Below are 13,530 nucleotides of genomic sequence, written 5' to 3'. Positions count from 1 at the left end.
AAGCCGGAGTCGTCGGAGGAGGGGTCGGACGAGGAGCCTGCCCCGCGCCGCTCCTCTAAAGACGACGACTCAGTGAGGGCACGCACGCACACACTCACACACACACACACACACACACACACACACACAGAGAGACAGACACATGCACGCACACACACACACACACACGCACACACACAGACACATGCACACACACGCACACACACATACACACACACACACACACACACACACACACACAGAGACAGACACGTGCACGCACACACACAGAGACAGACAGACACACACACGTGCAACACACACACACACACACACACAATGCTCCCTCTAACTGTCCACATGCTGTTACCTGCCTCAGAGAAGACCGCCCTGACGCCCTGTCCTTGGGCTCATTGTGCTGCTGCTAGCATAGAATACAATATAATATTATATTATATATTATTATAGTTTTATAAAACGGATGGGTGAAATCAAGCAATCTGATTGGTTCATAGCCGTGGTATATTGAGCGTATACCACAGCTACGATTAGTAGAGCCTCATCACAGTTCGAAATGAATATGCCTGTTTCACGGTCAACATTCAAAATATAACAGACTTTTAATTCAATCGCAAGGACATTTTATCAACTTAAAAATAAATAAAAATAAAAATCCTACCCAAAGTAACCATGTAGATTCCCAATATGTGGTCTGTTTATCAAAATAAAGCCTGTTTGAAAATGTGTCGAGACGTTTTCGGAGTGCCCTGCCTGCGTCCACTACAGCCGCGCGTTGACAGTTTTTTTAGTGGGTGTACAATCAACGGAGACATCCAAATTAATGTAAATAAATAGATGCAAATAATGAAATTGTGTAAATAAATGCTAAATTCCTATGAAATCTACAATGCTAGTAGCCTAGGTTAATGAAAAAGAATGTTAGTGTTGTTGCTTAGCGACCAACTGCAATAAGAGGAACTATTTTATTTGAGGGGAACTATTTAAGATGATTAATTACGAATAAAAACTATTTGAATTTGAGTGTGCTTTTCTAATTCATATTGACAGTGTTGGTAACCGTTTTATAAAAGCAATAGCTCACTTCAGGCCAGTGGTATATGCTTATTATATCACAGCTAAGGGGGTTGCCGTCCCTCCGCTTCGCGTCGGGCCGAACAACGCCCCTTAGCTGTGATATAATAAGCATATACCACGGCCTGTCGTGAGCTATTGCTTAAACATAGAGAGAGAGTTCTGTATGATACTATATAGAGAGAGACTATTATATATATATAGAGAGAGTACTCTATAATATTAAATATAGAGAGAGAGTTCTGTATGATATTATATATAGAGAGAGAGTATGGTATGGGAGAGAGAGAGAGAAAGTATGGTATGGTATATGGTTCATGGAGAGATCAATCCGGTTGGCCATCTCATTTTCACTGTTGGTAATGGAGCTGTATCATACCATATACACACACACTCCCACACACACACACACACAGTCACACACACACACTCCCACACACACACACACACACACACACACACACACACACACACAGTCACACACATTGTCCCAGTGATTGAACCGTTCCATTCAGATTGACAGTCAAGGGAGCAGGTGAACACGACTGTAACTTTAACTCTCTCCCCATAACTAACTCCCCTCCTCCCTGCCTGCCGGTAATTACGCTTGTTAAACGGCACCCTGGACTTAATTAAAGCTGACTGATGATGACAACTCATTTAGGATGATCCCGTGGAACTAAACCTGCCGTGGTGGCGGTGGTGCTGTGTTGGCTGGAAGATATTCAGCATCACCACTGCTTGTCTCCCACACACACACACACACACACACACACACACACACTCAGACCCCGGGGACCAATACGGTCAGCCATCCTCTCTCACGTTCTTAGCTTAGATGACATCACCCTCGTCGCTAATTGTACACTTAGAATGTCGTCTTGAGTGTTGACTGTACGGTCCATGAATCACGATTGTAAATGTTAATCGATTTTAAAATGATAATAATCCTATTACCACACCCAGTCCTTAGTTTTACGGCTAACAAACGATTGCAGCTTTGCCTCATGGGCATTTGGGCGTGTGCCCCTTGTTGACCAATGAGATGCTTTCTGGGCATTGTTTCTCACTATTTGGGGGACCTCTTTTTGTCTCAAGAGCACCCCCAGGGGCACAATTCTCCTTAATGTAACTTTTAACGGCCTAGCCTAGCACACGGGAGGCTGTCAGCTGTGGCCCTCATGCCTCTCGTGTCCTTAGTGCAGGCCGAACATAGTCATTAAACACAGACTGGCACCTCTGAATGTACACATCACTCTAGCAGAACAGAGAACCAGACACAGACACAGATAAGGGGAAGGTCTTCACCTGAGGCCACTTAAGGAACTGTCAGGACTGCAGAGTCACTCCCTGTCTTCTGCCGTAGACTGAAGGCCCATCTCTTCAGGCTACACCTTAACTGTCCCTCCTGAAACCTCCGCCCCCTCTATCCCCCTGTACAGTTTCTCCAATGTAAGAAAAAAATACTTTTTCTTGCGATGACTGATGGATAGATGATTCACTTACTTAGACAAATGTATTTGTTGTAAGTCGCTTTGGATAAAGGCGTCTGCTAAATGCCAACATGTTTAATGCATAATACATTATAGTAAAGTCTACCATGACAATGAGTGGAGAAAAGTGAAGGGAGTTTCAGAGTAACCTTTCCCGACTTCGGAGGTCCCCGGTTCGTGACCGGGCGGAAACAACGTTTTTCGCTTTCACCTTTGAGGTGGAGCAGTTACTTACGAAAGGGCTTCTTGGTTCAACCGACTAGAATTCAGGCGAGAACAGGCAGGTGCAGTGTATCTGTGTAGTCTGAGGTTTGGCAGTTAAGTGCAATTCTGACTGCATAGCATGATTTTTTTACTCAGCAAATTAAGCGATTCTAATCTTATTCAGAAATCATCAAAACTAAGAGATGTTATAATAAAGGAAAAAGAAACTGATTCCTCTAACCAGTTTGTCATGCATTCCAACACCACACATGTTTTTGTTTTATCTCCCCCTCCTGAAAATACAAGTAAATACTAGTATTTTTAAATTTGTGGTTAATCTGATTAATTGCAGAATATAACTGTGATTAACTTAATTTTAATCGATTGACAGCTAAAAATACAATGCACTGAAAATACAATGAATGTCAGTACAAGCTGGCAAGTCCTAATGTGAAGTGAAAGCTGCTTATGAGAATACAATACAATGCTGCACCTTAATGGATGTTTATTTTAATATATTTTTCTATTTATTTGAGAGAATATTAATTTTGTTTTACAAATAAATGTAACTTTAAGTACAGTACAGTTCATTTTCTAAATGCTTCACCTTAATAGATTTAGTAAATAGAAAGAAAGACCCACACTGTTTGTTCAGTAAATCATTTTGTGATCATTTTTCCCCTGCTATACCGAAAACGTACCGAACTGTGACTTAAAAACCGAGGTAGTTACCAAAACAGCCTTTTTGTGAACCGTTACACCCCTAATATTAGTGCTGTCAATCGATTACAATTTTTAATCAAGTTAATCACAATAATATCCTGTGATTTATCATGATTAATCACAAGTAAAAATACTAGTATTTACTTGTATACTTGTACTTGGAGATAAAACAAAAACATTTCTGGTGTTGGAATAAAGAAATGCATGACAAACTGGTTAGAGGAATCAGAGGTTTTTTTTCAGACTCACTTAGCAGACAATTAGCAAACAACCACACAAAGAACAGTTACAAAGTAACATCTGCTAAAAAGAGAATATAAACAGCTTGCCTGTAAATTGTTTGCAAATTAACATCTCACCCAAATGAATGCTACAGTGGGTAGGCCTATTTAAGAAACTGAATGCAATAGTGTCTCTGAAGAGACAACAGTCCAAGTGTCTCAGAACACTGTCTTTTGAACCTACCTCAGGGCTGGCTAGCTAGCTCTCTACTCCATTCATCAATTATTCACCAACTCCTACCGTTAGTTTGGCGCGTCCGTTCTTTTTTTCTTCTGAGTGGGGCAGTCCCACTCATATTTTTCATTTTTATTTGACAGATATAGTAGAGATTTAGAAGGAAGGATGGGTGAGAGAGAGAGGAGGGATAACATGCAGGATATGTCCCCGGCCGGAATCTAACCGGGGACCCTGCGGTTACATGGTCAATGCTTAACCCGCTACGCCACCTAAGCGCCCCCGACTCCTCCGTTCTTATTGAAGCTAGTGTCGTTGTCCCAGTCTCTGTAATAAGGGAACATATAGGATATTGCTGGTCCAAATAAACATATGAAGCCTTCATTCAACCATACTATACTATAAGGAAAAAAAGTGTCGATTTGATTGCAGACAGGATGTTCATTCATCTGTGACACAAAGGACAGAACACTTGTAAAGTGGTGGTGATTAGCGTCTAAACATAATGTGAACATGACAAGTGGTCACGAACGACTCCGTAACCAACGACTGTTGTCATTATTACAATCCAGTATACAAATCAGTCTGTATGAACTTATCATAATATGATTAATTTGCGCCAAAAAAGAAAAAATGAACGCATTACGGTTTCCAAATTAATCGTGAGCGTTAACATCGACAGCCCTGCACTAAGCGTCGACCATATAACCGCAGGGTTCCCGGAGTGATTCCGGCCGTGGACATATCCTGCATGTCATCCCTCTCTCACCCATCCTTCCTGTCTATCGCAACAAAGAGAAAAAAATTAGTGTGACTGGGACTGCCCCACTCAGAAAATTACTTAATTACTTAAAAACAAACATTGACAGCCCTAATATCTATGTCCATGTCCCTGCAGAAGAGACGCTCCAACCGGCAGGTGAAGAGGAAGAAGTATGCGGAGGAAGGGGAGGCCCGGGTCTCAGACGAGGAGGTGAAGGTCATCGTCAAGGCCAAGAAGACCAACACTGCAGCACGCAAGGCGCCCGCGGTGCAGCTGTTTGTAGTGAGTCGTTTCTGCCGTCATTCAAACACACACACACACACACACACGGAAACCCTGTTTATCTAGTCTTATCTAATGTCCTATCTCAAGGATGCGTTTCTGTCAGTGGGAGGCTGGTGTAGGTAGAAATGTGAGGACGGGCCTCTAATGAGGGATGGTTTCAAACACGCACATTTGACACCGTTCCTCATTCTGTTCCATGCACTACAATGAGCCCCGTCCTACGATTATTTCTACCTCGGCCAGCCTCCCCTGGTTTCTGTGCGCACACTGAGAAGACATTAAACTGCTAGGCCGAGGCGTATGAAGGTCCTAAGACGACGATGTCATATGTTGTTGCAGGAAAACCCCAGTGAAGAAGACGCGGCTGTCGTCGACAAGATCATGTTGTCCCGCATGGCCAAGAATGAGGTAGAAATGTCCTTGGAAAAACCTTTGGTTATTATTGCCTGGGTCAGATTCAATATATCTTCTTAAAAAAAAAAAAAAAAAATGCTACTGACCCCAGCAGTAGCTAGTTTGAAAACATTGAGTCATCTTTGGTGCCGGTGATGTTGGCGTCTGGTTCTAATCGATTGTGTTTCCTCTTCTAGGTCTCTCCAGGAGTGTTTGTGGAAGTGGAGGAGGAGTACTTTGTGAAATACAAGAACTAGTAAGACATTGTCTCACATTTCATGTATTCAACTAGTTCCTCTTATGGCATTGTACCACAGCCTCATTGTGTGTGTGTGTGTGTGTGTGTGTGTGTGTGTGTGTGTGTGTGTGTGTGTGTGTGTGTGTGCGTGGGAGCAGTTAGTGAGCGTGTGGGTCGGTGAGTGGGTGGGTGGGTGGTTGCTTGTGTGTGTGCGTGCCTGTGTGTGTGTGGGTGTGTGCTTCTGTGTGTGTGTGTGTGTGTGTGTGTGTGTGGTTGTGTGCTTGTCTGTGTGTGTGTGTATGTGTGTGGGTGGGTGGGTGGCTGCTTGTGTGTGTCTGTGTGTGTGGGTGGGTGGGTGGCTGCTTGTGTGTACACGTCTGTGTGTGTGTGTGTGTGTGTGTGTGTGTGCGTGTGTCTGTGTCTGTGTGTGTGTGTGTGTGTGTGTGTCGGTGGGTGGCTGCTTGTGTGTACACGTCTGTGTGTGTGTGTGTGTGTGTGTGTGTGTGTGTGTGTGTGCGTGTGTGTGTGTGTGCGTGTGTCTGTGTCTGTGTGTGTGTGTGTGTGTGTGTGTGTGTGTGTGTGTGTGTTAAGCCGGTGCTGACGGTGTGTGTCGCCCCTCTCAGCTCCTATCTCCACTGTGAGTGGGCTACGGAGCAGCAGCTGGAGAAGGACAAGAGGATTCCACAGAAGATCAAACGCTTCAAGATTAAACAGGCACAGAGGGCGCACTTCTTCGCAGATGTAAGGCGTGTGCGTGTGTATGTTGTGTGTGTACGCGCAGACACGCGTCTTGGTTCCACAGCGTGCTGTTTAAAGGAGTTACTTTTCTCAGAAAAAATATTTCTGAGTGTATTTCCTCTCAGTCCACTATCGATACGATCGCAAAACCTCGTCAATCTCACTTTTCCAGGAAATAAATAATAAGCTTGTCATTCTGATATGTATGAGACTTATATGTACGCACAGAATAATAACCATTCGGGTGGCCTGGGGTGGTCCAGTGGTCTAGCACCGCGGGCTACAGTGCACACATATGCTCATGTCGACATGGGTTCAAATCCAGCCCATGCCCTGCTGACGTGCCCTCTCTCCCTTCTTCTCCTTACTTTCCTGTCTGTCTTCACTATATCTGTCCAATAAAATGAAAAATATGAGTGGGACTGCCCCACTCAGAATTATTTTTTTTTTATTATATATTTTTTCTAATGTACTATTATATATTAATATAATATATTAATTTTATCTAAAGAATAAAATAATAATAATAATAATTTGGGACTGTTTTTTTAAATTTATGGTAGACTAATGCGAAACATGTGTATTCCTCTAATGATGGGGATTGAATGCACAGGCATGGCTGGGCCCCGGGTTCCAGATGGTGGATGTGAGGGGAGCTTGTGGCTGATGTTTTGTTCCCTCTCCACCCTCAGATGGAGGAGGACCCCTTTAACCCTGATTATGTGGAGGTGGACAGGGTGCTGGAGGTGTCCTATTGTGAGGACAAGGACACAGGAGAGGTAAGGGGAGGGGCTCTTTCATTCACAACGCCTTTCATACAAACACTCTCATATGGAGAGATGATTACCGCTTCTTTTGTGTGTGTGTGTGCCTGGGTGTGTGTGTGTGTGTGTGTGTGTGTGTGAGAGAGAGAGAGCGCGAGAGAAAAGAAAAAGAACAAGAACAACACTGATATAAAGAACAAAAGAATAGCCTCTAGGGGGGAAGAAAATAGGAGAAGTGTATGCATGTGCTTGTGTGCGTGCGTACACGTGTGTGTGTGTGCATGCGTGTGTATGTGTGTGTGTGGCAAGTAAAATGGCGAGAAAGTCTTGAAAAATGGTATTCTATCTCTTGCAGGTGGCTTGCATGTTTGGTTACGTGTGTGTGTGTTAAGCCGGCTGTGTACTACCTAGGGAAGTAGAGTGTGCGTGCGTGCGTGCGTGTGTGTGGGTATTATGTCCATATTGTGTACTGTCCCCCGCAGGTGGTGTACTACCTGGTGAAGTGGTGCTCTCTGCCCTACGAGGACAGCACCTGGGAGCTGAAGGGAGACGTGGACCAGAGTAAGATCGAGGAGTTTGAGCAGCTGCAGGCAGTACGACCAGACTCACGGAGAACCGTAAGGCCCCTCCTCCCTCCTACCCTCCTCTCCCCTCCTCCCCCGACTCTCCCCTCCTCCCTCCTACCCCCGCTCTCCCCTCCTCCCTCCTACCCCCGCTCTCCCCTCCTCCCTCCTCCCCCCCTCTCCCCTCCTCCCTCCTCCCCCGACTCTCCCCTCCTCCCTCCCCCCCGCCCTCTTCCCTCCTACCCCCGCTCTCCCCTCCTCCCTCCTACCCCCGCTCTCCCCTCCTCCCTTCTCCCCTCCTCCCTCCTCCCCTGACTCTCCCCTCCTCCCTCCCCCCCGCCCTCTTCCCTCCTACCCCCGCTCTCCCATCTCCCCTCCTCCCTCCTACTCCCCAGCGCTTCTCAACTCCAGCTCTTCTTTTTCCTCTCTCCCTCCTTTTATTTATTCCTCCACTGTAATCGTCTGACTCACTCTCTACCCCCTCTCTCTCTCTCTCTCTCTCCCCCTCCCTCCCTCCCGCCCCCTCTCTCTGTCTCCCCCTCCCTCCCCCCCCCCTCCTTCTCTGTCACCCACACAGGAGCGCCCCCCGGCCAGTCAGTGGAAGAAGAGGGACCAGTCAAGGCAGTACAGGAACGGGAACGGCCTCAGGGACTACCAGCTGGAGGGGGTCAACTGGCTCCTCTTCAACTGGTACAACAGGTCAGCAGGACCACCCAGGGGCACACACACACACACACACACACACACACACACACACACACACACACACATACACATAAGCAGACTCTGACACACACAAGCACACACACACACACACACACACACACACACACACACACACACACACACACACACACACACACACACACACACAGATTGCTAAGTAGAAGCACCAGTGCGGCGATGCGCTGACAGCATGTCTGTGCCCACACACACCACCAGAGCACCAGAGACGGGCCCGCCTGCCAGCAAGACAGCTTTTCTACTTGTTCCACCACACACTCACTCACTCACACACACACACGCACACACACACACACACACAGTACGGTGGTTTAGTATGCCCAACCCCGGGAGAATATGATGTGTTCTACGTGTGTTTTTTCCGCTGGAAGGCCGTGTTTGTGTGCAGCTGTTGTAGATGGCTGGCTAACAGCAGAAACACCACACACACACACACACACACACACACACACACACAGCTACAGCCAAGCTTCACACACATGCGTACACACACACACACACACACACACACACACACACACACAGCCCTCTGGTTTACAGAGATGTCACGCGCCACAGAGGGAATGTCCACCATCAATTATACATCACGGCTCACTGCCGCTTCCTGTTGTCTGCTCACAACCTGCACTGATTTGCCTGAGCTAACATATTAGCCTAGTAGCGCCTTTGAGGCTAAAAGAAGTACACACAGTGCGTGTGCGCGCGTGTGTGTGTGTTGCTCGTGTGCGTTTGTGTGCGCGCATCTGTGTGAAGCTTGGCTGTAGCTGTGTGTGCGTGTGTGTGTGCACGCATGTGTTTGAAGCTTGGCTTTAGCTGTGTGTGTGTGTGCACGCATGTGTTTCAAGCTTGACTGTAGCTGTGTGTGTGTGTGTGTGTGTGTGTGTGTGTGTGTGTGTGTGTGCGCGCACACGCACGCACGTGTGTGAAGCTTGGCTGTAGCTGTGGGTGTGTGTGTGTGTGTCTGTGCGTGCGTTTGCGAGGTATACACCCCCATACCAACCTCCTCCTCCCCTGCTGCTAGCTCCTGAGGCTAGTCTGTGACCGTGCTGCTGCTGCTGCTGCTGTTGTTGTTGTTGTTGTTGTTTAAGACGACAGAGTGTTCCCCCACAGACAGACTGTGCTCTTAATCGGTGCTGAACGGCAGAGCTGAGCCATAGGGCGTCAGAGGAACCCCCCCCCACAGGCTACAGTCTGAAACCATTGAAACTCTCAATCGAGCCGTAACACCCCCACCCACTGGACACAGTGGATGTGCTGCCTGTACACACAGCAGCCATGACTCAGTCTGGTCACTCATCGTTTATTCCTCCCTCCGCTCTCTCCCTCTCTCCCTCTCTCCCTCCCTCCCTCACCCTCTCCCTCCCTCCCTCCCTCCGCTCTCTCCCTCCCTCCCTCACCCTCTCCCTCCCTCCCTCCCTCCCTCTCTCCCTCCCTCCCTCCCTCCCTCTCTCCCTCCCTCCCTCCCTCACTCTTCCTCCCTCCCTCTCCCTCCCTCCCTTCCTCCTTCCCTCTCCCTCCCTCCCTCCCCTCTTTCCCCTCCCAGACGTAACTGTATCCTAGCTGACGAGATGGGCCTGGGCAAGACCATCCAGTCCATCACATTCCTGGAGGAGATGCTCCGCGTGGGCGTGCGGGGGCCCTTCCTGATCATCGCCCCCCTGTCCACCATCGCCAACTGGGAGCGGGAGTTCCGCACCTGGACGCAGCACAACGTCATCGTCTACCACGGCAGCCTGATCAGCCGGCAGATGCTGCAGCAGTACGAGATGTACGGCAGGGACGCGCAGGTACGGAGACAGGGGGGGGGGGGGCAGGGGGGAGAGGGGGTCTAACACACACACACACTTTGTGATTTTCGCCAACGTTAGCCACAGCGTTGATTGGAGTAACACACACACACTCACACACTACCCGATCACCCTGACTTAGCCGCAGTGTTGATGGGACTAACACACACACACACACACACACACACACACACACACACTCACACACTTCCCGATTGCCCTGACTTAGCCGCAGCGTTGATGGGCACACACACACACACACACACAAACTGTCTCTCTCTCTCTCTCTCTCTCTCTCTCTCTCTCTCTCTCTCTCTCTCTCTCTCAAACACACACACCCACACACACACACTCACACACACACACACTTCCCGATCGCCCTGACGTAGCAGCCGTTGACGGTGACTAACACAATGGAAAAGAAACCAGACACCCGTCTGTCTGTGGGGAGTGTCCGTCAGAGGGCCGGTGGTGTCTCCTTTCTGAGGAGACAGAGGAGAGGCAGCGTGCCAGGCCTGCTACCAGCCCTGCTAGCCTGCATCTGGCACCCCACATCAGTTGTCCCTGCTACCTCACACACAATGGAGGCAGGCTAACAGGGGCTAACCCACTGCACTTATCTGGCTCTTTCTCATTTGGAGCCCTGATCCATTAAGGTAATGACAGTGTTTTTCTATTGTGTATCAGAGAAAGGTCTGGGGGGTGGAGGGGGGAGGGGGAGGGGTGTAATGGAAAGCGCCATAGTGTGTGTGTGTGTGTGTGTGTGTGTGTGTGTGTCTGTGTCTGTGTGTCATTGTGTGTGTGTGTGTGTGTGCGTGTGTGTGTGTGTGTCGTGTGTGTGTGTGTGTCTCTGTGTCTCTGTGTGTGTGTGTGTGTGTGTCTCTCGTGTGTGTGTGTGTGTGTGTGTCTCTGTGCGCACGCCTGTGTGTGTATGTGTGTCTCTGTGTGTGTGTGTGTGTGTGTCTCGTGTGTGTGTGTGTGTGTGTGTGTGTCTCGTGTGTATGTGTGTCTGTGTGTGTGTGTGTGTGTGTGTGAGTGTGTGTGTGTGTGTGTGTGTCTCTGTGCGCATGCCTGTGTGTGTGTGTGTGCGTGTGCGTGTCGTCACACAATGAGGTTTCTGTAGGCTCCGTAGGAGGAGCTGCTTGCCTGGCGGCCAGATTAGAGTCGTGCCGAGTAGCGTGACTGTCATGTTACAGCTCGCCTCGTGAGAGAACGATGCACTCCCAAGTCTCACACACACACAAAGACTCACTCACACACACACACACACACACACACACACACACGGGAGAAAGAAGGGGGTTTGAAGGGTGGCACATGTCAGGGAACAGCCCCCGGGCAGCACGAGCTTCTGCTCTGCCGTCGACGGTCACAGCGACTGTGTGATGTAGCGAGACAGCGGTTAGCAGCTGTTAGCATGCAGGAACCAGGAGGGATGAGAGGCGCTACGGCAGAGCTGTCTGTCTCTGTGACTCGCTGTGATGTCACCGCCACACACCCTCGCCCCCCCTCCCCCAGGGAACGCCATGACAGATCAGCAGCCCCCCCCCTCTCCTCCAACCCTGGAACACAGGGAATAGACACACACACACACACACACACACACACTCTCACACATACCCAGGCACGCACGCACGCACACACGCACGCACTCACTCTTTCTCTCTCTCTCTCTCTCTCACTCACTCACTCACTCACACACACACACACACACACACACACACACACACACACACACACACTGTGGACGTCCCACTGAGGAGACTGAATACAGAAGGTGTCCTGTCTTTTCTCACCACGTTAGCTACATTTTCTAACGTAACGCTTTATTATCTGGCTAAACCGTGGGAGTGGGGACGGTCTGTCCCATCATGCCTGTGTGGGTGTGTGTGTGTGTGTGTGTTGATGACATTGAGAAGATGTTGACAGGACCCGTCCTGCCTGTCTGTCCTCCTCCCCCCTCCCCCCCTCAGGGCCGTGTGGTGCGAGGGGCCTACAAGTTCCACGCGCTCATCACCACCTTCGAGATGATCCTGGGCGGCTGCCCCGAGCTCAACGCCATCGAGTGGCGCTGCTGCATCATCGACGAGGCCCACCGCCTCAAGAACAAGAACTGCAAGCTGCTGGAGGGCTTCAAGCTCATGAACCTGGTACGGGGGGAAAGAAACAGCTGTGTTTTTGGGAGGGAGGGAGGGAGGGAGGGAGAGGGAGAGGGAGGGAGGGAGGGAGGGAGGGAGGGAGAGGGAGAGGGAGAGGGAGAGGGAGGGAGAGGGAGAGGGAGGGAGGGAGGGAGACATAGAGAGAGAGAGAGAGAGAGAGAGAGACAGACACAGAGAGAGAGAGAGAGAGAGAGAGAGACACAGAGACAGACAGACGAGAGCGAGGTCAAGGTTCTTGTTGTGTGTGTGACCCCTCTGTCCCCCGTCCCCCCCAGGAACACAAGGTGCTGCTGACAGGTACGCCCCTCCAGAACACTGTGGAGGAGCTCTTCAGCCTGCTGCACTTCCTGGAGCCCCTCCGCTTCCCCTCGGAGAACACCTTCATGCAGGAGTTTGGAGACCTCAAGACTGAGGAACAGGTGAGGCCATCTGTGTGTGTGTCTGTGTCTGTGTGTGTGTGTGTCTGTGTGTGTGTGTGTGTGTGTGTGTGTGTCTGTCTGTCTGTGTGTGTTTCTGTGTGTGTTTCTGTGTGTGTGTGATGCATATCTATCTACATGGCATTTGGAGACCTCAAGACTGAGGAACAGGTGAGGCTGTGTGTGTGTGTGTGTCTGTCTGTCTGTGTGTGTGTGTGTGTGTGTGTGTGTGTGTGTGTGTGTGTGTGTGTGTGTGTTTCTGTGTGTGTGATGCATATCTATCTACATGGCATTTGGAGACCTCAAGACTGAGGAACAGGTGAGGCTGTGTGTGTGTCTCGTGTGTGTGTGTGTGTGTGTGTGTGTGTGTGTGTGTGTGTGTGTGTGAGAGATGCATATCTATCGACATGGCTAGTCTTTTGAGTCTCTGGTTTAGAGGGTGTCTGTCTTTGTGTGTGTGTGTGTGTGTGTGTGTGTGTCATTGTCCATTACCAATCCTTACTGAGATGGTCTAGTAGCGTATTAGTTGTCTGGTGGTATCAAGTGGGGTGGATTTGTTTCCCCAACTGGTGTTGGAACACTGTGGAGGTCAAGGTCCTGTTGGTACAGGTGGTAGAGGGTCTTTTCTAACTAGGTCATTCTGACATTTGGCTGGATACCACACTGGCTCCCACACACACGCATGCGCACACACACACATACTCACACACACACACACACACACGCACATACT

General features: G+C 49.2%; 1 protein-coding gene across 1 annotated transcript in view; it reads left to right on the top strand.

The window, feature by feature from the left end:
- Positions 1-13,530, top strand: part of chd9 (chromodomain helicase DNA binding protein 9) — a 68,966-nt gene that overhangs the window by 18,113 nt on the left and 37,323 nt on the right. Inside the window, 11 exon segments of the mRNA XM_080539220.1 lie at positions 1-72; positions 4,846-4,992; positions 5,335-5,403; positions 5,586-5,644; positions 6,250-6,367; positions 7,057-7,143; positions 7,611-7,745; positions 8,269-8,390; positions 9,979-10,222; positions 12,196-12,372; positions 12,657-12,800. The exon segment at positions 1-72 is cut by the window's left edge and continues 37 nt beyond it. Coding sequence (XP_080395346.1) covers positions 1-72; positions 4,846-4,992; positions 5,335-5,403; positions 5,586-5,644; positions 6,250-6,367; positions 7,057-7,143; positions 7,611-7,745; positions 8,269-8,390; positions 9,979-10,222; positions 12,196-12,372; positions 12,657-12,800 — 1,374 coding nt within the window.

Source organism: Nansenia antarctica (genome assembly GCF_963989245.1).
Source record: "Nansenia antarctica genome assembly, chromosome: 9".
Lineage (NCBI taxonomy): Eukaryota > Metazoa > Chordata > Actinopteri > Argentiniformes > Microstomatidae > Nansenia > Nansenia antarctica.
The sequence above is the reverse complement of the archived record's forward strand: the minus strand, read 5'-3'. Positions and strand labels throughout refer to the sequence as shown.